The sequence below is a fragment of the Syngnathus acus genome, chromosome 5 (assembly GCF_901709675.1).
Source record: "Syngnathus acus chromosome 5, fSynAcu1.2, whole genome shotgun sequence".
In the NCBI taxonomy this organism is placed as follows: Eukaryota; Metazoa; Chordata; class Actinopteri; order Syngnathiformes; family Syngnathidae; genus Syngnathus; species Syngnathus acus.
Genome location: NC_051091.1, coordinates 7,361,775 through 7,384,234, shown reverse-complemented (window position 1 = coordinate 7,384,234; position 22,460 = coordinate 7,361,775). Strand labels below are relative to the sequence as shown.

Below are 22,460 nucleotides of genomic sequence, written 5' to 3'. Positions count from 1 at the left end.
TGTGATGTTAAAGCTGATTTATTCATTTTAACATTCAAAGCAGGGTGCTCAAATAATTATGCTGGCGGAAAAAGCCAAGCACAAAACAAAATTGAAAAGAAAAATATACATTTTAAATGACAAACTGTAATTTGTGACTTGGAAAAAAAAGCAGATCTTTGACCACTGTTTCAAATTAATAAGTGCTCAGCACTTTTCAAAAAACAAAATGGCCACGATATAGTTGAGTACAAAAAGGTACAAATGCTTCCTTATATGTTTTCAATATAAATAGTTTCAAAAATAAAATAAGTAATAAAAGAAAACAAAGCGTCACATGGGCTCCTCTCAACGTATACTTCCAAACATCACAACTTTGGTTTTTCTATTCAACAATACAACTAATTTGCATGACCAGCATACAGTCATGACCAAATGCACTTACTTGAGTAAACACGTTTGACAGTATTTCCAAACTTGAATTTGTCACTGCACATCAGAAGCTCTTGATTTTATGTGATGCCACTCTGACTAATAGTTTGGATGATGCAGTCAAAAAAAAAAATTTCAACACTGCTCTCACCATCATATGTGGCTCTTTGGGTGTGTGTGGAAATTATACATAATGTCATTGCTCATTTGAAATATTTTAAGACTTTTTCCGATATCTGAGTTTTTCATAGTGGACACATGAGCTGAAGTTGTTTGTCCATGAAGCGCTTAAATCAGAGATTTTTTTTTAAAAGAATAAGCAGATGAAAATGGATAATGTAATGAAAGCTGCATCAGCTTTAGCCAGATTACATTCAAGTTAGTTTTACTTCTTTAACCTTTTTGACAGCACCCTCTTGAGGGGAGGCTCCTTCCGGTCCTGGGCGGTGTCCTGATGTGGGTGTGTCCGGGAAGTCTTGGACTCATACAGCTGCTTGAAGTTGAGCGTTTGTTGCTCCTTGGCCGTCTCGCGTTGGGCCTGGCGCAGAAGACGTTTCATAGTCTTCACCTTCTCCCTAAGATGGCCGTTGGCCTTCTCCAGCAAGCGCACCTTCTCTGAGAGCGTGCTCACTTTCTCCTCCTCCTCGAATAGAGCCTTCTGCACCGTGGAACACAACAACTGCAGAAAAACCAAAATGGAGGTCAGTAAATAAAAACAAAACAAGCACCACTGAAAGACATAGAAGGCAGTGTGGTTTTATTTTCAGACAACCGTCCATTGAACAGGCCAGACCTTTTTGTAAAGTACTAAAAAAAAAAAAAAAGACCTCCAGATGCTTCAGACGATATAGATTTTCTGCCTGAGTGTGGATTTCCTCTGTGGATGCTAATGCTTCCATGTGGGCCAGCATGTCAAGCGCCTGCCCTTAAATAACAACTGCTGAAAGTTTGGAGGAAATGTTGAAAATACGCCGCTGGCTGCTGGGCCACATCACTCGTGGTTACATTTCCTCCAATATAACTGTGGCCACACACCATGTGGCATTACTTGGGATGCGAAAAGGCGATGAAACTTTATAACGTAAAGGTGGACAGTCATGGTATGCGAAAGCACAACTTTAAAAACAAACAGTCTCAATTGGATTTCAGTCCTCATGTCGTTTTGTTTTAGAGGTACATCCCGAGGCAAGCAGGAAATATAATCCAGAGCATAATTTAAGAAACCACAGTAGATATCTAAATATCACTTTGTAATTGCAATCACAGGCCCTGTCCAACCCCAAATCTATGAACGGAAATGCAAACCGTGTTTATAATACACTTTTCCCGTGGTACAAGTTGTTTTCATGGGAAGTCAAATGATTGGAAACAGACAGAAGACCAAAATGAGTGGGATTGTGCCAAAGGGAAAAAACGGTGGTGAGTCAGTGGAAACTATTAATACACAACAAATAACCCAACAAAATGCAAAATACATGAAGAACAGATTTCAAATCTTTCCCAATTCCTTGGTTGCAAGAATGACTCGTTTTATGTTTTTTTCATGTGGATTTTTCCACACTAAAATATTGTGGCATCTTTTGTCTAGCCAAACCTCAGAAAATGTCTGTTTCCCAGATTTTGGTTAAACTTACAGCGATTTTCATCTTCAAACAAAAGGATATAATCGTGAATCTTTGCCCCCAAATTAATCCAAGCAATTGTGGCTTCTTGCATTTTGTTCCCTCCAACCAATGTGCTGAATCAGAATATTCTACGTACCCTGCTATCTTCCTGAGCCTCCCACTCGGGTGTGTAGCTGTGGACTTGAGTTCCAGGTGTGCAATTGGCAAACTGGAACAGGCTAGCAAACATTCGATGGTTGTCTGCCGTGTCTGGGAAAATGGCATCCTGAAAGTTCACTCCATGGGGCACCATATTGTAGTTTTCATCCATCCTGCATGGCAAGATAAGAAAATATATTTTGTAAAACACACGGCCACTTTTCAACTCTCTCTGACCGAAGCAGATTCTCATGAGTGTGATTAACGTATCGCACCACGTGACGTGCGAGGGAGTACGGACATCTGGAGTCCATCCCGCCTCCCCGGGAGGACATCAAAAGTTTGGTGTACAAGTGACAGAGTTGGCGCATGTGTGTGTTGAAAAGGTTAAAGGTTAGATGTGGAGAAATGACTTCACAGCATTGGTTACACACAAACGCAGCATGCACGGTACCCAAAAATGCCTCGTCAGCATTTTTGGTCTGGCATCATGTCAGTGTTTCCCATCCGTATGAGCTGTGTTTGTTATTTTTCGGACAGAATCTTGAAGGGGTAACATATAGGCTAATGTTTTTACAGTGCACATGAGAACCAGACAGCACACTCACTCTGTCTCATTTTAAAATCCCATGCGAGATTGCCAGTTGCATTCTTCTCTAGACTTCGGCTCGTTCGCCCTGTCCTGGGAACTTTTTGCCCGTGATTGATTGACTATTTTTATCTCTCTGTGGTTTTATTGGACAGGAAATGACTGGAGACCATGATGAGAATGAGAACTTTACCTCTTTGTCTTTGTTGGCTCATGAAATAAGGAGTCACGCCTTTCCATTGTTTGTATATATTAAATTGAATTTTTAATCATTTTTTGAAGCTGAAACTCTTCTCTTAGTCTATGTTGGCATAAATTCAAATGTTAGCGTAAAGACACATTGATTAATTCGACTGAAATATTGAAACTCACCTCTTTGAGTTGGTAAAGACTTTTTAGTTTCCATTGAATTTTTTTACTAGACATTTTGGACAATTCCGTAGTAGTGGGAACAGACACTCGAATGCTAGTACAAAAATATATTTTTTAAATTACATTTTAATGCTGTTTTGTCCTCATTTGCACTTCTAGGTTGAGACAAAGCTTTCTTTGTTTCAAGTTAAGATGATCCCAATTTAATGTTTAACAAAGTGACTCAATTTCTAACTATTGTCCCAAACAAGTGGTATCAATCTTCTTACGTAACCACCCACTGAGCAGAGGGAACAGCTCGAGCTTCATCTGTTACTTTTGTCAGCAGTCACATCATCAATAAACGCGAGTTTCGCCGTTCCGTAGCAGCCATACATCTGTCATGATCATTGATTTTGAAGCATGATGTGGTATGCTTTGGATCACTTGCTGTTCTTTTCATTCTCCTCCTGCCAATCTGATACAACTTGACATTCTGATTAGACTAAAGAATGGTATTCCACAACCTAGGAGGCTCTTTGTCTGTTTTCTGGCAAAATCTAATAGTTATTTTTATTTTATTTAAAAAAAAAAAGAATAAGAAACAATAATTTACATGAGCATGTTATTCACTGTTGTGAGGTTCTGCTCACAAAATGGAATTGTTATCCCTGATAAATGGTGACAAAAGTATTTTAAGTTTTCACACACGTCTGTCTGTAAGATGCATTATATAGAAAAGTAATGCTGTTGTTGGCTTTGTGCAGACCCTCATGTGGGACTGCAAAACATTACAGACCAGGAATGCTTTCCAACACACACACGCACACACACATGCATGCACGCACACACACACATGCACACTCACCTCAATATAAGACATCTCATCTATGTATGTAAAAAAAATATATAATTGGTAACATCTGTTAGTGATGGTTAGCACATGCTCCCTATCACTAAGTAGAGGCTCTCATCAGCGCCGGGTCCACAAATTGTGGGCTTTATCAAACTTTTGATATCCTGATTGTTTCTATAATTACATCGGCATGCATGCAAAGATTTAACAGGAGGTGGGCTCTGTTTAGGTTTCTTTACTGATTAAGTCCTTTGAGAATTATTTCTCGTCTTTATGGTACACATCTGAAGAGTTGTTGTAGAATAGAATTGAAAACTCAATTCAAAGAAATACATTACAGCTCATTTTGAAGATTACTTGAATATATTTACCACCAACTAGAACTTTTTAATGTTTGGACTGAATACCACAACATTCTTCAGATATTCTTAGTGAGAGTCTCCTCCAGTTCCAATATTTGGCTACAGTCTGTGTTGCGCCGAGCAGATGTCTCATTTTCATCGTGATTGATATACCAAACTTCCTCAAATAGTGACCAGCGCTCTAATAGACACTCTGCCCCAATTAAACTCCACTTGCATAAAACCCTTGAACAAATAAATGAGCACTTCAAATTACCCAATCTCCCACATAGAAATAAAAACAGGCAGTGTCACTTAGTAGCTGTAATTTCAGGCAGAATGGTGGAAAGAAAACCTCACTATTGTCATTAGTATGAATTTTCCTCTCCAACTTGCATGTTTCAGCTCCCTCCACATAATTTCAACATGATTTAGCTCTTCAGAATGATCCAATTTTTTGTTCTTAGTCATTCTTGCATGTTTTTAGTTGTGTGTTTTGGGTCATTATCCCATTGTAAGATGCATGACCTGCAGCTGAGAGAAAGCTGTCTGACACAGGGGAGCATATTTCAGTCCAGAATGCTCCGCTAGTCTTGAGATTTCATTGCATCCTGCACATATTCAGGACACCCCGAGCCACATGAAGTAAAGCAACCCCCAAACATTATTGAGCGTCTTCCATGTTTCACAGTAGGGACAGTGTTGTTTTTTTCTCAAGCTTCATTTTTCATCTGTAAACAATGAGCTGATATGACTCGCCAAAAACTCTGTCCAAAGGACATTCTCCCAGAACTGTTGTGTCTTATGATTACAGAACTGTGGCAAAGGGAAAGTGTCTGCAGTTAAACAGTTGAGGAGGAAACTTAGTTGGCCAGTCTTCAATGAACTCTAACTTGCATATTTTTGTCATTTGGAATGAATCCAAAGAGACTCTACACTGGGAGAATATGTGAACGCAACACGGGTCAAAGATCATTTTCAAGCAAACTGGGGAAAAATGTGAACTTGAGAGCAATACTTATGATCTATTACATATGTCTTATTACTTATATTTTTAAATTGATGGACCACTACAAGGGACTACAGTTCTCCAAGTTCTTAATTCTTTAACGTATATTACTTAAAATATTTATAATATATTACAGGACTTTTATGTAAATGATTATTGGGCAGGATTGAAGATTGGTGCGTGTCATATGTTGCCCGCCAGCCATACTTTGCTCACCCCTGATGTAGATATGTGCATTTTACATCATATGTGATGGACTTGGTCAGTCAGTCAGCACCTCAGCAATTACGGAGAAGGGGGGGATTACTCACTTTAGGAAGAAGTAATAATTGTTGTTTGGGGTGACACTGTAGGAGAAGCAGGAGAAGTAGCCCAGGCCGGTGATGTTAAACCTGGAGCCCGCGGGGACCTCCAGCATGCTTCCCCACGCCTGGTCACACAGCAGCTCGATCTCGGCGAAGTAGAGCAGATCGGTGTGGCTCTGCCACGGCAGATAGTTGTACGGCTCCTTGTGCAGACCCAGCACCTTTGCGAACACGATGATCTCGGCCAGCTCGGCACGGCACGCCTCCGTCTGGGGTCTCCAGTCGTGGGGCAGCTGGCACCCATCGGCTGCAGTCAGGAGAAAAACCACGATAATCCACATGGTCCCACGCGAACTTTGCGAAGTGGAGTGAACTGGTGATTGATGGAAGTTGCAGGGGAAGGGCAGTGCGCTCACGCTGTGGACATAATCTATTTCAACGATTCATCCAAGTGGTTTGTACGTGGAGGGGAAAATAAAACAAGCGTTAACTCCACTGTTGTGCTTCTGCAGTCTCCCGCCTGCAGAAGTGATACCTGTAATTTTGAAGGAGGAGGATCAGCCTCCTCTAATCTGCAGCAACAGAATCCCTTCTAACACAAGTTTAGGCGGAGCAAAGAAAACCAGTGCACACACACCATTGCGTGGGACTTTTATTATATTGATTTCAATACAAATTGAATCTCAAACGTATGCTAGAAGACTGAATGACATTTTAAAATGAATACAGTTGTACACTAAACTAAACGACTCAGTCAGTGAACTGGAGTTGTCAATGGCACCCTCTTGTGACAAAGGTTTTGATACTAGGTTTATTTCTATTCAATACATTTTGAGTGACTTTATCGTACACTGGCCAACTTCCTAAAAGAAACGATCGGATGATGTCATTTGATGTCAGCGTTCACGATGGAACACGGCTTCACCTTTATATTGTAAGTTTGTGCTGACACATTTCAACGGGCCAGTGGCGCAATGGATAACGCGTCTGACTACGGATCAGAAGATTCTAGGTTCGACTCCTGGCTGGCTCGAATTTTTGTTTTCTTTTGCTTTCTTTTGCCTTTTTACATTTAAAGAATGTCGGTAACGAAACAATTTTAACCAAAACCGTACTGGTGAATAGCAAACTTATAATATAAAAGCGAAGAGTTAAAATAACTGAAAGAACTTCAATTGTTTCGCTTGGAAATAAAATTGTAATTAAGTAATTTTTAAGTCAACTTTTCTTTACTTAAAGAACTCGCTTGCAAGGAGGCACATTTACTAAGATCACAAATTGCTGCACGTCTCATGCGTTCGATGTAATCTAAAATGGAGCCCAAGCAATTCAATATCTGTCCTATAGGTGGAAGCATTGTCCATTCTTTTTCTCGTCTTGATTCGAATGCAGCCCGGTCCTGATTTATTTTTTATTGTCTGCCAGAATCCTACATAAGGTAGGTGTAAGGTGGAATCACATTTTTTGCAGTGAAGAAATAAGTTAGACTTGCATTCGAATAATTGAAAGAAAACCTGATCATAGCGAAGATCCTGATCAAATATGTAGCAAATGAGATGGAAGCAGTTATAATGTAACGGGTATATGCAATTTTCTTTGGTTCATAATGTCACATGCTGATCACGCGTCTTTTCTCCATGTCTTTAAATTGGATGTACAACTCAATTTTCTTCAATATGCAAAGTTATTAAAGTGGTGCTTTAGGTGAACGACCGTTGCAATATTACACTTTTATTAATATTTTGAAGTGCTTTATTGTTTTCTATGTGGCCGTTACTCCTCATTGTTGGCGGAAGTACGTCGCCTGTTCAGTGTTGCATTCAAGTAGTCCCGTATTGAGTGACCAAAGATCGACTTTCTCATCTGAAAACATTTACTTGTATTGATTTTACGTCAACACTGTGACGTCACATGTAATATTTATCATTTATTTTGTCTAATTCCAGGGATAAAACGCACAACGGTAGTTACACCAATTAGTTAACTTCTGCCAAGATAGCAGTTTCAAAGTAAGTTTGTCCAGTTTCAGTTCGCTGCGCGCTGGGAACGCCAAAGTTCCGAATTTCCGACTTCCTACAACGCAGCTCAACTACGGGTTGGAACTTGCTCCAAAGAAACATCCGGTGCACGATAAAGCAACTTTCACTTCACGATGTAAGTTTTAACTGTCTAAAGTATGTGCACGCATAAACACGATCGAGTTGTTGGATCAAACAAGTTTAGAGCACTCAATGTGGTTGTTTTACAAAAGTCAAGCGTAGCATACGCCCTAAATTTAGCTGTTAGCATGCAACAAGTGCTAGTTCGTCAACCAGTCAATTTCCTCACAAGTTTGCATTAACTGTACAAACTTTACATTTGATCCGAGTAACGTCATCATTTATTCGCAATGTATTACCATTAGTTTTTAACGTCTTTATTATTTGCCCTGTTCTCAATTTAATGCAGTTCACTTGAGTTGGATTTAGCATCCCGAGCTGCTAACCCAAAATTAGCTTCTCAACGTAAAAACTACATAGCTATTTTTTTGTTACCACAAGAAATGAAGCAATTGGTCTAATGGTCAATCGTCTCATGAAACTGACTGCACGGCATTTGGGGAAAGTTTTGTTTAAATGGCTTTGACGGATATTTTTAGGTCTAAAATGGTCTCAGGCCAAATTGTGTTATGAGTACGATGAGATGATTGACGAGCTGCAACATGTAAAAATGTTTACATGGTCTGTAATCGTTTGTATGTTTGACATATTATCTTATCAGTGTGACTGGGTGCGCCGAAGGAATGCAGTGACATGGTACCGGTTGCATGTAGGCCTTATCCAATGTCACAAGTTTACTTGTTAATCTGTGCTTGTGATGGATTTGACAGGCATCTCCATTTTTTCCTTTTTATTAGAACAGTGGTACTTATGTAGGGATTTATGCAAATATGTTAAATCTCATGTTTCTCCAGGTCAGGCTTAGTTCCAGAAGGTTCTGGTGCAGGGTCGAGCAACAAACGTTTGCAGCAGACCCAAGCCCAGGTCGATGAGGTATGATAGATAACTCTGCTTTATTTATTTATTTATTTATTTATTTAAATCATACTCATACTGTTCACTGCATCAATTTTCAATAGTTGAGTGATCACTGTCACTGACTCTTGATGTCAACAAATGCACTCTATTTTAATGTTTTATTTTATTTTAACTTTAAATTCAAATAGCTCAAATTCATGACTTAACTGTAAGTGTAAATGAATTGTGATAGTCTACATGTATTTTCTAAAGTCTTGTTAATATCCAGTTTTGAAACTGCCATTAAACAGCAGATTCTGTGCATGACACGTGTTGAAATAGTTCTGTGCGGTGAGTAAGGGTTTGATTTCAGCAGTTTGACTGTGGAACAGATCTTTAACAGATTACAGATAAATGAGCCCTCTTTGCAGGAACTTGTTTGAAATTCATGAATGGATTTTGGTCAAATTCTGTTGTTACATTGTATTTACCAAAAGCATCAAATTTGCGCTCACTAAAGCTTATGAAAGGGACTTTATTATATTCCACATTTAGTAAATAATATTCACAACACCTTTATAACCACCCATCTGTTGACGAACGAACCAAATTTTAGGCCACATGCAAATGTTTGCGCATCAAAATGTTTACCTGTAGTTTTGTTTACGTATGGGAGAAAATGACGTCTGTACAGAGCCTTTATATATCATCCCTTCCTCTCACTGACCCTGGCTTCTCTTATGACTCACTGCTTCTTGATGTTTGTCTTGAACAGCGAATTATATAACCCTCGCCGTCCGTGGCTGTTCTGGATCGCCACTATGAGGAATGTGCTGCCCGCAAACACATGTTCATTCACATGCCTAAAAATAAAAAAGGCACTGCTCCGAAATGACGTACAACAACACGCCCTTCCCAGTTCCTTTTAAAATGCTCAAACTAGCCCCTCCTTCACTGAGTGTCAACTTTAAGCGTGTTCACTGAGCCTCCAATTGGTTGTCGGAGGCTTATATAATCAGTCCCTGCTTATGTAATGCTTGCGCACTCCTCTGCACTCTGCAGCTCTTTGTCTGAGGGGAGTGGCAATAGTAAGGTTTGTGGATCAGTGGAACATGTGGGTTTAAAAGTGCGTTCCCTGTGACTGTCTGAAAAGATTTTTACGGGCCGCAACTAACTATTTTGAAAAAAGATGATTTTTTTTCTAGTCTTATTTGATGAATCAAGAATAAAAATGTTCTATTTTCCATTCCGTTGATTCAATCAGATTTCAAATAATGATTGTGTCTTGAATAATTCACATCAGTATACAGTTTCAACAGCAAACACGGTATTTAAATACAGATATAGTTCTCAGCTGCTATACATGTATGAAATGGTGGACATTTGATTGAACTTTTATGCTGTAGCCCACAGGCAACTAACGGATCATATGTGGTGTTTGCAGGTGGTGGATATTATGCGCGTGAACGTGGACAAAGTGCTGGAACGGGACCAGAAGTTATCGGAACTGGACGATCGAGCAGATGCACTCCAAGCTGGAGCATCCCAGTTTGAGACTAGTGCTGCCAAACTGAAGAGGAAGTACTGGTGGAAGAACTGCAAGGTATAATTTTGATGGATGTGTTTGCAAAGCATAATGAGTATTTTTTTTTTTTTTTTTTTTTTTTAAACATACGTTTTCAAATCAAGTTGAGCTGAGTGTCGCACTGACATTCTCTGCCAATCTGCCTTCCAGATGTGGGCCATCCTGATAGCTGTCCTACTGATTATCGTGGTCATCATTATTAGTAAGTATCACGCCATACGCACTACATGTCACGTTTGTCCCCCCAAAAAATTTGCACTCCTATGTTTTACATGTTTATTTCAGAAGTGTTAACTTTCATGCTCTTGCTTTATTTTCAGTTTGGTCACAAGCCTAAAACGGCATCAAGAAGCGGAGATGAGCAACAAGCATCATTGAAAGGCAGAGGTCACATGATTAGTGGCTTCTTAGTTCACATTTTCTTCTCCTTTGAAGGGGGGGGGTCTTCATTCCTTGTCTTGTATGTGCCTCAATACATGCTATGGGCTTACTCACAAGCCCGACCTGTGCAGTGCCACGTACGAAACACACATGAACAGAAACGTAGCTAATTGACCGAAACTACACCAGTGTCACATGGTGAACAGAAAATGCTGCCTCTGCAGTCCTTGTTCTCACTTTCAGTAAAACATACACCAAAGCCTTTAATGACATGATGTGGCGTATAGTTGTAAACTCCTCTTGTATTTTGTTTTTACGTTTGAAAACTAGCCTTCAAAGTGTGTGCCATTAGAAGTACTTTCCAAAATTTTCCTGCCCACCATTGAAGCAAATTCAACATTTTTCAACTTTGTAAGAATCCTCCTGTTCTGTATTTTGCTTGTGCCTTCAAAAGACACAGAGCTGTTCAATTTGCATGCCTTAACTTATTTATACGCATGGCTGAATGCTCATGAACTTGTTTTGCAAACATATTGGTTGCTAGATAAATAGAAAAATATACTTTATGAATTCCTTTAGGGAAATGTTGGTTATAGTGAATTCTATTGTGAAATATATGAAATAATTAAATTGATCATCTCAAATCGACAACTTAGAAGGAGCGTATGTTTATGCCTCGGGTTCATAGTGTTATAGCCATTTGCATCATTGTCTCAGGAATGACTTGGTGTACAGTTAAAGATCATTTGTGATTTGATTTGGATTTATGCGGAACAACATATGGCCACGATAGCCCACCATGCAATTTAAAAGAAAAGGTGACTGTATTGTCAATTGTTAGCATTTAACTCACATGGTAAACCTTATTTAAGTATTCAGTGTGGTTCTCAAAGGACTGAACTCTGGCCCCCGATTGGAAAAAAGGTTTTGCGCACTTCCTCTTACTGTCAAGCCAATGGATTGATAAATTATGTATAATTATCTACCTGATGGAGTCTATTGTGCCTTTTGAATGACTCTCGCAGCTCACTTGCTCAATCAACTTACACGAGTGTATTTTTACATAGATGTAACCCATCCGAATAAAGTGCATACATGTGTAATTAATGTCGTTTTATTCAGCTATGGTTTTTGAAACTTCGTACAGAGCTAACCTTAAAATTTTTTTTGTTTGGTTTGTGTCCACTGCTGCTAAACATTTTAGCGGTTGGAATTTGTTCAAAAACCTTTGGTGGGGTGACAGTGTGAGAATTACATGTACTGTGCCAACACTGGATGATTGCATACCCTGCTGTTGCTTCTTATTAAATCATTAAATGATGCCTGATTACTTTGTCACTTGGATTTTAGTGCCAGTGTTGTTTTTGTTTATTTATACACATTGTTAAAAGTATTGTGCATCATCTTTTTCATTTTTACTGCTTTATTTTATATTGTGCATCATCTTTTTCATTTTTACTGCTTTATTTTACCACAGTTTTAACAGCAGCGAGGTGAAAGGATTCATTCCTTCGGTGATGAAGAGGCAAAACGCAAAGTGCCTGCTCTGATTTGCGTACTTGTTTTCCCCTCTGTTGCGTAACATGGAGGTCCACGTGAACCACGACCGTTGTTTGACAAACCAATTTGTAGACACGCCCACTAATGACGTATCAGCCACTCACAGAACACATGAATTTCTTTGTCCAATCATCGTGCACTGGGCGGGGATTATATTCAACCGGACTCACGTTGCACAAATGTGTCAAGCGCACGGGAGCACTAGGCGACTTAGCCTAGCTGAGTTCTAATAAAATAAATAGTTGAATTACGACCAGAAGACACGTTCATAGGGAAAATACATTTAAGTGGATGCACGCGTATGGAGCAAAAGGTAAAATATTTCACTAAAATTTGGTATGTTTTTGGCTATTACTAGTAGGTAAGCTAGCAAGCAACATCATCCACATAAATGTGGAAGTAAATCTCGGAAATAATAATTGTCAGATGGTCATTATTTCATATGTACTGACGAACCTCGGGAAACAAAGTGATCGTTTTAACGTAGTCGATCGAGCTCTTGTAGCGGCCGTCGATTGTCTTCGGCGAGGAGCCGATAAGTAGCTAACGTTAAGTAACATCTCTGCCATAACCCAGTGGAATGTAGCAAGCTGTTGCTATTAAACCATATCAATTATATTTGATATACTCAATATATAAAATCGATATAAGCAGTCATCTGGAGTTCCCCTTCATGTCACGTTTTTCAATGATTCACGAGATTTAAAAGGCACTCTTACGAGTTGTTTGTTGTTCTCTTTTATATTATCGCCGGAAAAGTAAATTTGCATCTGTGGTGGATCGTAAACAAAAGTAGCTCAAATATAGTTGCTAGTTAACTGGTGAATGTTGTTGGCGGTTTGGGGCAGTGACTGATTTGTCTCTCCCCCGCCCCCAAGGTTATCAGGTTTAATGTGGTGACGGTGGGGCACTGGTTAGCACGTCCGCCTCGCAGTTAGGAGGGTGCGGGTTTGATTCCACCTCCGACCCTCCCTGTGTGGAGTTTGCATGTTCTCCCCGTGCCCGCGTGGGTTTTCTCTGGGTCCTCTGGTTTCCTCCCACATCCCAAAAACATGCATGGTAGGCCGATTGACCACTCCAAATTGCCCCTAGGTGTGAGCGCAAGTGCAGATGGTTGTTTGTCTCTGTGTGCCCTGTGATTGGCTGGCAACCGGTTCAGGGTGTCCCCTACTGCACGATTACCGCTGGGATAGGCTCCAGCACGCCTGCGACCCCTGTGGGGACAAAGTGGTACAGAAAATGGATGGTGACGGGGCCTTGAACTTTCAAAAGAGGGTCAAGTTTGTTTTTGAGTTGTCACCATATAGTGTTCCCTCTTTGAAAAAGCAGTTTTCTACCGTTTTAAGGCAGGAAAACATGTTGTACTTTTCCCTGTTTAAACAATTTTTTAAATTGTAACTTTAGTAATGTGTTCAAGTCTTTTGAGTCCATTCTTACATTTTATATCTATTGTATAAGGCCTTGAAATACATACATGTTTGGATATGCGCTTATTTTATAGTTTGCGTCAAAGATGTTTGCTAATTTAACACCATGTCCAACTAATCGTAAAACAGGACGTCTTATCAAGTCTGTTGTGTCGTCAAGGTCAGGGCAGATCATCATAATATCCGCACGACAATAAAAAAAGTTTTTTTTAAACAACAGTTGCAATATCTCAAGATGGCGTCCACTCTTCCAAATTGAGCTCCCTGATTATGTAATCCTGCAGAGTCTATGCAGGATATTTCCACTGGCTTCTGTTTGAGCTTCTCAGTTTGCAGTGGATATAAAAAGTCTACACACCCTGGTTAAAAGGCCAAGTTTTTAGAATGTAAAGAAGTACCACCCATATGTTTCCACCTTTAATGTGACCTACATATATATGATAAACAAAGTGCAGCATTGTAACGGGCAAAAACATTGAGTTGATGCCATCCAATTATTTGTTGCTGACCGTCAATTAAAAACTATGTGATGTCTTGTTAAAATAGATTTTTACCCTCCTAATCTGCAGAACTGAAAACAAACCACCTCTTCGGCATTCCACGAAAATGAAAATACCCCATGGAACCCATTCCTGTTTTTGATCATATGAAGACCCCCGCTGATGAGGGCGATTGTCGGAATTACCACTAATGTGTGACCAAAGTGAAGAGATGCTCGCTGGAGACAGCGGTCCAGATGGAGAGGAGCCCGTGATACAGTCGTCAACAGGAGGTGACAGGATGTCATCGGGGCAGCGGGTCGGACGGGCTCAGTCTACAAGTGTTCACGTTTGTGGAGAGGTGGCACAAGAAGACGAGGAGATGACTAGCGGGTCGCACGACCTTGCCTCCCCGGAATATCACAGCACCGGAAGCGCCACAGAATCCACCTCGGCTTCTACAAAGAGGTATTATGACATTTATGGAATGCAGAATAAAAAAGTCACTATTAGACACAAGTATTTCAGAAAAGACATTATTAGACACAAATTTGATGATCTTAACCTTGCCTTGCCTTTGTGTGTTTTTGTCTTTGTGCAGCAGCATGAATACAGATGGCAGCAGAGGTCAAGTCCACAAAAAAATGAAGAACACAGTAGCTGAGATGAAGAAGCGGCTTCCATCTGACAAACGCAGCCGCAGCAAAGCCAGCACTGTCGAGGCCTTGCATTATGCCCTCAAGTGTGTCAAACAAGTGCAAGGTAACCCTGCTTCTTCAGGAAACCCCAAGATTCTCAACCAGAGGAACTTGTGTTGATAACTCATCAATGTCATTCTCTGCAGCCAATAGCGAGTATTACAAGTTGCTGATGCGAAACGGCCACGACAAGAAGAGCAATGCCACCGTTTGTACCCGTGAAGAGCTGGAAAGAGTCACCTCGGAACACACTCTTAAGAACACGGTACACATGCCAACACTTGCTATTTATTTGACATTATTCTCACTGCAACCTACACTTTGACGACACACCACGCAATCAAGCGTTTTCCTAAACCCATCCTGATTTGATCTTTTCATCATGTAGTGCAGCTATATCAGCACACATTTGCATGTGTTCCTTATTTTTGCCTTACACCTGGGTGGGTGTGTGAGTGTATTTGTGTTTTACTGCTTTTGTGTGCGTGTGACCTGGCTTGCTTGTGTGCGTGTGTGCGTACGCTTTTGTGTCCCTGCGCAGGACTCCTTCGTGGTGGTCTTCTCGCTGTCGAGTGGCCGTGTTCTGCACGCGTCCGAGCAGGCTCCTAGCATCCTGTGCTGCAAGAGGAAGTTCCTTGAGTCGGCCAAGTTTGTGGAGTTGCTCTTCCACCAGGATGTCAACGTCTTCTATTCGCATACGGCACAGCCGCATCTGCCGCCCTGGACCAACTCACACACAGGTGAGCTTGCGACACAAGTATTCTATTTTATTTTATTTTTTTTATTTTTTTATATTAGTACTATATTACTATATTCTTTTTCTTTTTCTTGGTACTTCTGCCAAGCCCAAATGTAAGACTATATTGTGGTGAGGTAGAACATCCATCATGGAATAACCTGTTAAATATTGATGAAGATTCCTAATACACTGTCGGAAGTTATTTCATCTGTTTGTTCACTCTGGAGTGAATGGAATCGTACAGTGTCCAAAATAAATGAACTGTCTGTCCGGACAGCTTGCGTCATTCTCTGAAAGCCAAGAACAGCTTAACAAAATGAAGAATGAGTAAACATACACAAGGCACCAACCCAATTTTTAGGTTGGCTTTGGCTGTTCAGGAAAAACATATTTACCAGTCTGTAGAGTCATAATACTGGTGGAACAGAGCTAATGTTTCGACCAGGAAATGTTTCTTTGTTTGCTCTTTTATCTAAAGGAACAAGAAAGCAGGCGTAATAAATTCAAATTGTTCTACCCAAATCTCAAAAGGATAATAGCAGCAATTTGCTTAATTTGAGAACTCATCTCTCGCTCGATCAGTCTCCAGGATCTTCTGCATGTTTTTTTTGTTTTTTTTTGGGGGATAAGGATTTTTCTGTAAATGTTATTCCCTCCTGTTGTGTGTCCTCTTCCATGTTGAGCCTCGCTATTGTTTTTCTTCATCATGTTCGATCACTAGAAGCGGTCGCTGTGCGTTAGAGTGAAAAGTGAGGTTCGCGAGATTCTGTAACTCCTGGTCGTTTGCCAAATGAAAAGGTTACATCCACTCTGGTACTGTAAGGTGGTTACACTGGACTGCTTATATTTACTGAATGATAAGAGCAAAATAAAAAAAAGTCTTTGTGCTTACCTCCACAGCGGGGGTATTATTTGACTCTGCCCAGGTCAAGTCTTTCTTCTGCAGAATCAGGTCAGCATGAAAACAAAATTGTAACATCATTTTTTTTGTAGAAATGTATTGAATCCACTGCATACCTTCTTATTTGTGTCTCAGAGGTGGCAAGGATCGTGAGGGGGAGATGCGCTACAACCCGTTTCGTGTCACGCCTTACCTGCTGAAGGTGCAGGGAACAGGGAGCAGCGGGGAGGAGAAAGAGCTGTGCTGCTTGGCCCTGGCTGAACGCATCATTTCAGGATATGAAGGTGATGATCATTAATTCCACAGTTGCTGCATTCCAGTTATTTAATTTTATGCTTGATGTTTGAATAAATAATGGTCGCTACTTAGTTTGCTTCAAGAGTGTGCGTGTTCTTTACTCCCCCAGCACCTCGAATCCCCATGGACAAGCGCATCTTCACCACCACGCATTCACCTGGCTGCGTTTTCCTCGAAGTGGACGACAGGTCATTACCGGCTCGCATGTGCAAGTTAGGAATACAAGTGAGCATCAAGACAATTTAAGGTCATTCGGTGACCTCCCACAGGGCGGTGCCATTGCTGGGATACCTCCCTCAAGATCTGATCGGCACGTCGTTGTTAACCAGCATTCATCCAGAAGACCACGCCCTCTTGTTGTCTATGCACCGAAAGGGTAAGTTTGACTTCTGGTACCGATCCTGGATGACTACGACTTCAAACTGCTAGTTCTTGTGCTCTTATATCCCCCCCGCCCCTCATTGTATGATACTTTTTATCATGTAGTGTTAAAGTGTGCGGGTCAGTCACCGTTCGAACACTCGCCGGTTCGATTGCGCTGTCAGAATGGAGATTATATCACATTGGACACCAGCTGGTCCAGTTTCATCAACCCTTGGAGCCGCAAGGTGGCCTTCATCATCGGACGCCACAAAGTCAGAACGTAAGCAGTAACAAAAGCAATTCATAACCATGCTGCGTTGTCAGCTGGAGAATTCAATGGCTGAAGACTTAATCATTTTGCTTGTGTGCCTTTCGGCTAGGACTCCACTGAACGAGGACGTGTTTGCTTCTCCCAGTAAAGTAGATTTAACTGTGACCCATGAAGAAATTAAAGATTTGCAAGCCAAGATCTATAAACTCTTCTTGCAGGTGATTATTTAATTGATATTACTTATTATTCCTCATTTACATATTGGAGTTCATAATACTGCTTGCTCAAGACATTCTTCAAGTTTTTTCTTTGCTCACCGTCATTAATGATCGTTTTGCCCCCAGCCTGTCCATACCAACGGCTCCAGTGGTTATGGAAGTTTAGGAAGTAACGGTTCTCACGAGCATTACATCAGCGTTGCTTCTTCAAGTGACAGCAATGGTAACTTGTGGGAGGACTCACACCGAGAGCCTGTAAGTCACATCATCACCACATGCTTGCTGTGAGGTGTCAGCGCTGCACCCAAAGTGAATGACATTGCATCTTTGTGTGGTTGCAGATGACTCTTCAACAAATCTGTGCCGATGTGGACAGAGTCAGGAATTGGGGGCAGCAGCCCTATTTTGATTCCAGCCACAAAATTGGTCGTCTTGGTAAACCTGCCCCAGGTAGTGCAAATGAACAAATGCAAAGCACAACATCTGTGGTCCTTATAAGTGTTGGTTGAAATGACCTTCTCGTCTCATAGCAGCACACTTGGTTCCAGTAACCTCCAATCCTGAGGTGGGGGAACCTGAAGAAAGCAGGAAACAGACACACATTCCCTCCTACCAGCAAATCAACTGTGTGGACAACATTATCAGGCATGTGTGACCATCTTGTGTCATCTTTATGAACTGCCCGAACTCTCGTCCATCTGTTTCTCAACTGTGTGTCTTTGGCGGTGTCATACAGATACTTGGATAGCTGTACGGGGCCAGCTCTGAAACGGAAAAGTGAATCTCATTCCCTCGCCACTTCTTCGTCATCCTCCACCTCCGAAGATGACAAGCCTGCCGGAGCCAATGACACGACTCAAGCTGCCTCAGATGGTATTAAACACTCATGTCTCAAGTTTGTTTGTTCAATGTTCTTTGTTTCTTGTTTTTCCTGAAACGCGTTCTCCCTGTCCAGTGGCCATGTTGGAAAGCGAGGTGTCGGTCGGGCCGAGCACAGCGGCAGTTGTAGGAGCTCCTCTCACAGACATCACCATGTCCACTAAGGCAATGAGTGTGGTCTCTGTCACCAGTCAGTGTTCATACAGCAGTACCATCGTCCATGTGCCCCAACCTGAATCAGGTATGTGCAGTGCACGCTCTGTTCGGATATGTTTTATGAAGAGTTGGCGATTGTACTTGGAGCAAATTAAAATGGTGTCGAACTTGGGGCTCTTCATTTGTTTCGCACCAAACTCATCCTAATTTGCTTGATGTTTTGTATTGATTTACATACCAGAGCCCAGTCCTCTTTGAAGGAAACTTGTGTCCGTATGTAATACATAATGGACGTGTTCTAATGTGGATGTAATTTCATAAAACACTCGTATGGTTCCTCCCAACAGAGGCTACAGCCCTCGAGGATGTGCCAATGGGCAGCGAGCCCACTGACGCTGCACCGGCCCCGGTCCGTCCTACACCAAGCCTGGCCACTGAAGAGCGCAGATTTGTTGGTCTCACCAAGGAGGTGCTTTCAGCTCACACGGAGAAGGAGGAGCAAGAGTATGTGGACCGGTTCCGCAATCGCATTCTGCCGAGTCCCTACAGTTTCTACCTCCAGTTGGACAACAGCTCCATGGCTCACTCCCAACACAGAGGTTTGTGTTGACATGAATTGATCGTACACAAATATTTTTGTGCATATTAAAATGCCCTATTTGATATAAAATTTTAGGTGAATACCTACGTCCAATGAACGTCGGTGGGCTTAGCCGCACTCGAAGAGCAAAGCCCAGACTTAGGCGCCCCAAACCGGTGGGTTCGTCAGACAGCTATGCCTCTCCACCCGGACCTTCTCGCCGTGTCCCAGATTCCTCGTGGCCCTCTTCTGAATCCTCCCAGCCACAGATGGCAATGCCCTACAATCAAACCTCTCCACTTCAAGCGCCATTCTTTCCCATGTTGGCGACTCAACCCGCCCCAGAACAACCGCCACGACAGCTACCCGGAACCCCTCCCATGGTGGTGCAACCCCCTGACCAGACCCAGTTCAACTACAATTTCCACCTCATGCAGCAAAATCAGACCTTGCCAGGCATGCAAAATATACAGAAGGAACCCATCCAAAATCTGCAGAGTATCCCCAATTTTCACAATATACAGCCCATGGCTCCAGCCCAGAGTATCAATCCCTTCATGACACCAGTCATGGCCGTCATGCTGCCTAACTTCCCAACTTTCACATCAGGTTATCCACCCATTTTCTCCACCCCCACTGTCACCATGCTGCCCCAGGCACCCATCACCATGGCAGGATTCCCCCCCGGTGTCCCCTTCGTGCAACCCCAGTTCCAAGGCCAGCCACCCCAGTTCCAAGCCCAGCCCGTGCCCCAAGCTCAGACATCTCCTGGGCCCCTCCTGGGTTCACCCAGAGCCTGCTCCTCGGTCGGGGAGGAGGAGGAGACGGCAGGCCCGCATGCATTGTTCTCCAGCTCGCGCTCGAGTTCTCCACTTCAGCTCAACTTGCTACAGGAGGAACTGCCCAAACCGAGTGGACAGAGCAGCACCGGACACAACCTAGCAGAAAGCCTTCATGAGCAGGCTGACAACGAGGTTACAGCAATAAAACATCTCTCATCACAAAGAAGACAATTAATTACCTTAAGAACAGATCCAGTCATAGATCACTCGGTCCACTTTTGTATTCTGACCAAACATTTTCTCCTCCCCAGGTTGATGCCCCAAGTGATTCTGGGAACCAGGATGCTCGGTCCACGTCCAGCGAGCTGCTTGACCTCCTTCTGCAAGAAGATGCACGGTCAGGGACTGGTTCTAATGCCTCCGGGTCTGGATCGGGGGAGTCTGGAGGCTCACTAGGATCTGGATCTGGCTCCAATGGAACCTCTACTTCACATACAGGTGTAAATCATGAATTGAGTTTTTCCTCAAAACAGTTATCGCTGATCTGATTGTCATCATAAAGAGAATTTAAGCATTTGATATTAAAGTTAATATATAGAAATGACTATGTTGAGTACACTACTCAAGTATTACACTCCACTCAGAGATAGCAACTTTGCCACAAATAGCTGATGAAGCTAAATGAGTCTCACTCTCTTTGTGGTTACAGGCAGCAGCAACAGCAGCAAATACTTTGCCAGTAACGATTCCTCAGACACATCACGCAAAGCCCGCAAGAGCCAGGAAGCGCCAGCAGAGCACCAACGCAACTTTGACAATCAGGTGGAGAGCTCGCTGTGGAGCATGATCCAGCACACGTCAGAGCATGTCATGATGACGTACCAGATCCATACGAGGTACACACAAACAGTACCCCACCCTTTTTATTCCAGTGTTGATGCTTTTTTTGTTTTGTTTAACAAAATAACATTTATTACCTTTTTATATCGTGAGGCTCTGCTAGTGTTATCGATGTGAAATATTTTTGCGTTGTTCTGGAATATTGGTTTTGAAAGTCTTGTCATCATCATACAAGATTTCATTGATGAACTCCTGCAGGGACCAGACTGAAGTGTTGGCTGAGGACAACGAGAAGCTACGAGTGCTTCAGCCTCTCCAGCCGTGGTTCAGCCAAGATCAGCGAGAGGAATTGGCCCTCGTCCATCCCTGGATCCAGCAGCACACAATCCCACAAGAGATAGACACTCAGGTGGGAATGGGCAAACTAGCCGATGGTCATTCATGTTACGTTGCTCACCTAAACATTCTCGTGTCCCTCAGGGTTGTGCGACTTGCAGCGTTGGTGCGGGAGCAGCCCATTCACCTCCGCCCCCAGATCCCGATAGCTCGTCCCCTCTGGAGGTCCTGGAGCCAGACTCCATTGCCGACACTTGAGAGCTGTGACCCTAAACTACCATCCACCCTCAACAACTCCCACCACGCATCTTGTCTGATCAGGCCAGGGGACTTGTTCTCCATTTCTTAGCCTATCTTGATCTGTATAGGGGGGCAAAAGACATGGACATTTGATTTTACAGGTATTTGTGCTCCATCAGCCTAAAGTGACTGCTGTCATGGGACCAGGACTACGTTACTTCTCCATGTTGTTTCAAATATATCCCTCCATGTGCTGCCCCCTGAACAAGAACACGCTCTCACACTGGCCCTGTAGGTCATGTGATGGGACAAAGACCCCACTGGCCCGGTCCAAGTACCAAGCGACACTCTTTAATGGAGTAAAGACTATTTTAGGAGGTGAGTCTCATCGTTGACACTCGCTGAACATGAGCACTGTGCGCACAAAGACATTACTGCCCTCGTTTGTGCATCCCAAGCACTTAATGTACACGGTGTACACTTTGTACAGCACACGAACTCCTTCAGTGACATCATGTCACGCCGCGGTGGACACATGGTAGATTGTTGTAAATGGTTGTCTGGATACAAAGGTGAGCTGCTCTCTGCAAAATGATGCGCTTAATCTTATTGAATGAATTGCTACCGGAGTATCAATTCTGTATTCCATTGGTCGATTGATTGTCTGTTGTTGAGATGCCCGCAAGTTATGCGGCCTACTAAACAGCAGAAGCACTATGATGATCGTTTCAAGCAGAATTTACAAGTATGCGCTTTCCCTAAAAATCCTGCCCTATTCTCAACTCACTACTTTCATGTGATGCTGGAATTACTTGCGTATTCCTTTTTGAGAGAGTGTGTGTGCGTTTCCACTTGACTCTGAATGTTGTAGCTAGTTATGTGCTGTTGTGAGCACGTGACCGCTGCGTCCTTCCACACGGTGGCCCGTTTGTCCGAAACCAACCTGGCTTTCTTACCTATTTTAGATTGAGATGATATAAAACAGTTTCATGTTTTATAGGCAAAAATGTACACAAAACTTCAGTGTATAAAAGCCCTTTGTCTTGAATTCAGGGACTGTTTGTGACACAAAGGAATGAATAAATGAACTATGATGTCTGACCTTTT

General features: G+C 42.3%; 3 protein-coding genes and 1 non-coding gene across 7 annotated transcripts; 3 read left to right on the top strand and 1 right to left on the bottom strand.

Moving 5' to 3' along the window:
- ccdc3b (coiled-coil domain containing 3b) lies at positions 1-6,204 on the bottom strand. The gene is made up of 3 exons (XM_037252791.1): positions 5,632-6,204; positions 2,173-2,347; positions 1-1,090 (listed from the first exon to the last, which is right to left on the bottom strand). The coding sequence occupies exons 1-3, from the start codon at positions 5,964-5,966 to the stop codon at positions 797-799; spliced, it is 804 nt and encodes a 267-aa protein (XP_037108686.1). The 5' UTR covers positions 5,967-6,204; the 3' UTR covers positions 1-796.
- A 381-nt stretch (positions 6,205-6,585) lies between these two features.
- trnar-acg lies at positions 6,586-6,658 on the top strand. The gene has a single exon. It is a non-coding gene; the product is annotated as a tRNA-Arg (tRNA).
- An 851-nt stretch (positions 6,659-7,509) lies between these two features.
- Positions 7,510-11,925, top strand: vamp3 (vesicle-associated membrane protein 3 (cellubrevin)). The gene is made up of 5 exons (XM_037252792.1): positions 7,510-7,779; positions 8,579-8,657; positions 10,066-10,224; positions 10,357-10,408; positions 10,527-11,925. Coding segments are annotated over exons 1-5 (309 nt in total). The 5' UTR covers positions 7,510-7,777; the 3' UTR covers positions 10,544-11,925.
- Positions 11,926-12,299: 374 nt separating this feature from the next.
- per3 (period circadian clock 3) lies at positions 12,300-22,454 on the top strand. 4 transcript variants are annotated; one of them, XM_037252788.1, is made up of 22 exons: positions 12,300-12,460; positions 14,144-14,521; positions 14,658-14,815; positions 14,898-15,016; positions 15,293-15,491; positions 16,391-16,442; positions 16,527-16,675; positions 16,798-16,876; positions 16,958-17,064; positions 17,175-17,331; positions 17,432-17,540; positions 17,667-17,795; positions 17,882-17,990; positions 18,074-18,185; positions 18,277-18,413; positions 18,496-18,660; positions 18,923-19,174; positions 19,252-20,129; positions 20,249-20,435; positions 20,647-20,833; positions 21,036-21,186; positions 21,258-22,454. In XM_037252788.1, exons 2-22 carry the CDS (start codon positions 14,265-14,267, stop codon positions 21,369-21,371), a joined length of 3,807 nt encoding a protein of 1,268 aa, XP_037108683.1. In that variant the 5' UTR covers positions 12,300-12,460; positions 14,144-14,264; the 3' UTR covers positions 21,372-22,454. The 4 variants fall into 4 exon arrangements, with proteins under 4 accessions (XP_037108683.1, XP_037108681.1, XP_037108682.1 ...); XM_037252786.1 differs by having other exon boundaries at positions 18,071-18,185; XM_037252787.1 differs by having other exon boundaries at positions 14,655-14,815.
- The last annotated feature ends 6 nt before the right edge of the window (positions 22,455-22,460 follow it).

What these genes read in the sequence shown, in the direction of transcription:
- per3 (XM_037252785.1), top strand. Translation starts at nt 14,265, where the DNA reads ATGTGTGACCAAAGTGAAGAGATGCTCGCTGGAGACAGCGGTCCAGAT. An exon ending in GACTCAAGCTGCCTCAGATG is followed by an intron (nt 18,414 to 18,495) that starts GTATTAAACACT and finishes CTCCCTGTCCAG; the next exon opens with TGGCCATGTTGGAAAGCGAG. An exon ending in ATGAGCAGGCTGACAACGAG is followed by an intron (nt 20,130 to 20,248) that starts GTTACAGCAATA and finishes TCTCCTCCCCAG; the next exon opens with GTTGATGCCCCAAGTGATTC.
- vamp3 (XM_037252792.1), top strand. An exon ending in CCCAAGCCCAGGTCGATGAG is followed by an intron (nt 8,658 to 10,065) that starts GTATGATAGATA and finishes TGGTGTTTGCAG; the next exon opens with GTGGTGGATATTATGCGCGT. An exon ending in ACTGGTGGAAGAACTGCAAG is followed by an intron (nt 10,225 to 10,356) that starts GTATAATTTTGA and finishes TCTGCCTTCCAG; the next exon opens with ATGTGGGCCATCCTGATAGC.
- ccdc3b (XM_037252791.1), bottom strand. Translation starts at nt 5,966, where the DNA reads ATGTGGATTATCGTGGTTTTTCTCCTGACTGCAGCCGATGGGTGCCAG. An exon ending in AATTATTACTTCTTCCTAAA is followed by an intron (nt 2,348 to 5,631) that starts GTGAGTAATCCC and finishes CTTGCCATGCAG; the next exon opens with GATGGATGAAAACTACAATA. An exon ending in AGGCTCAGGAAGATAGCAGG is followed by an intron (nt 1,091 to 2,172) that starts GTACGTAGAATA and finishes GTTTTTCTGCAG; the next exon opens with TTGTTGTGTTCCACGGTGCA.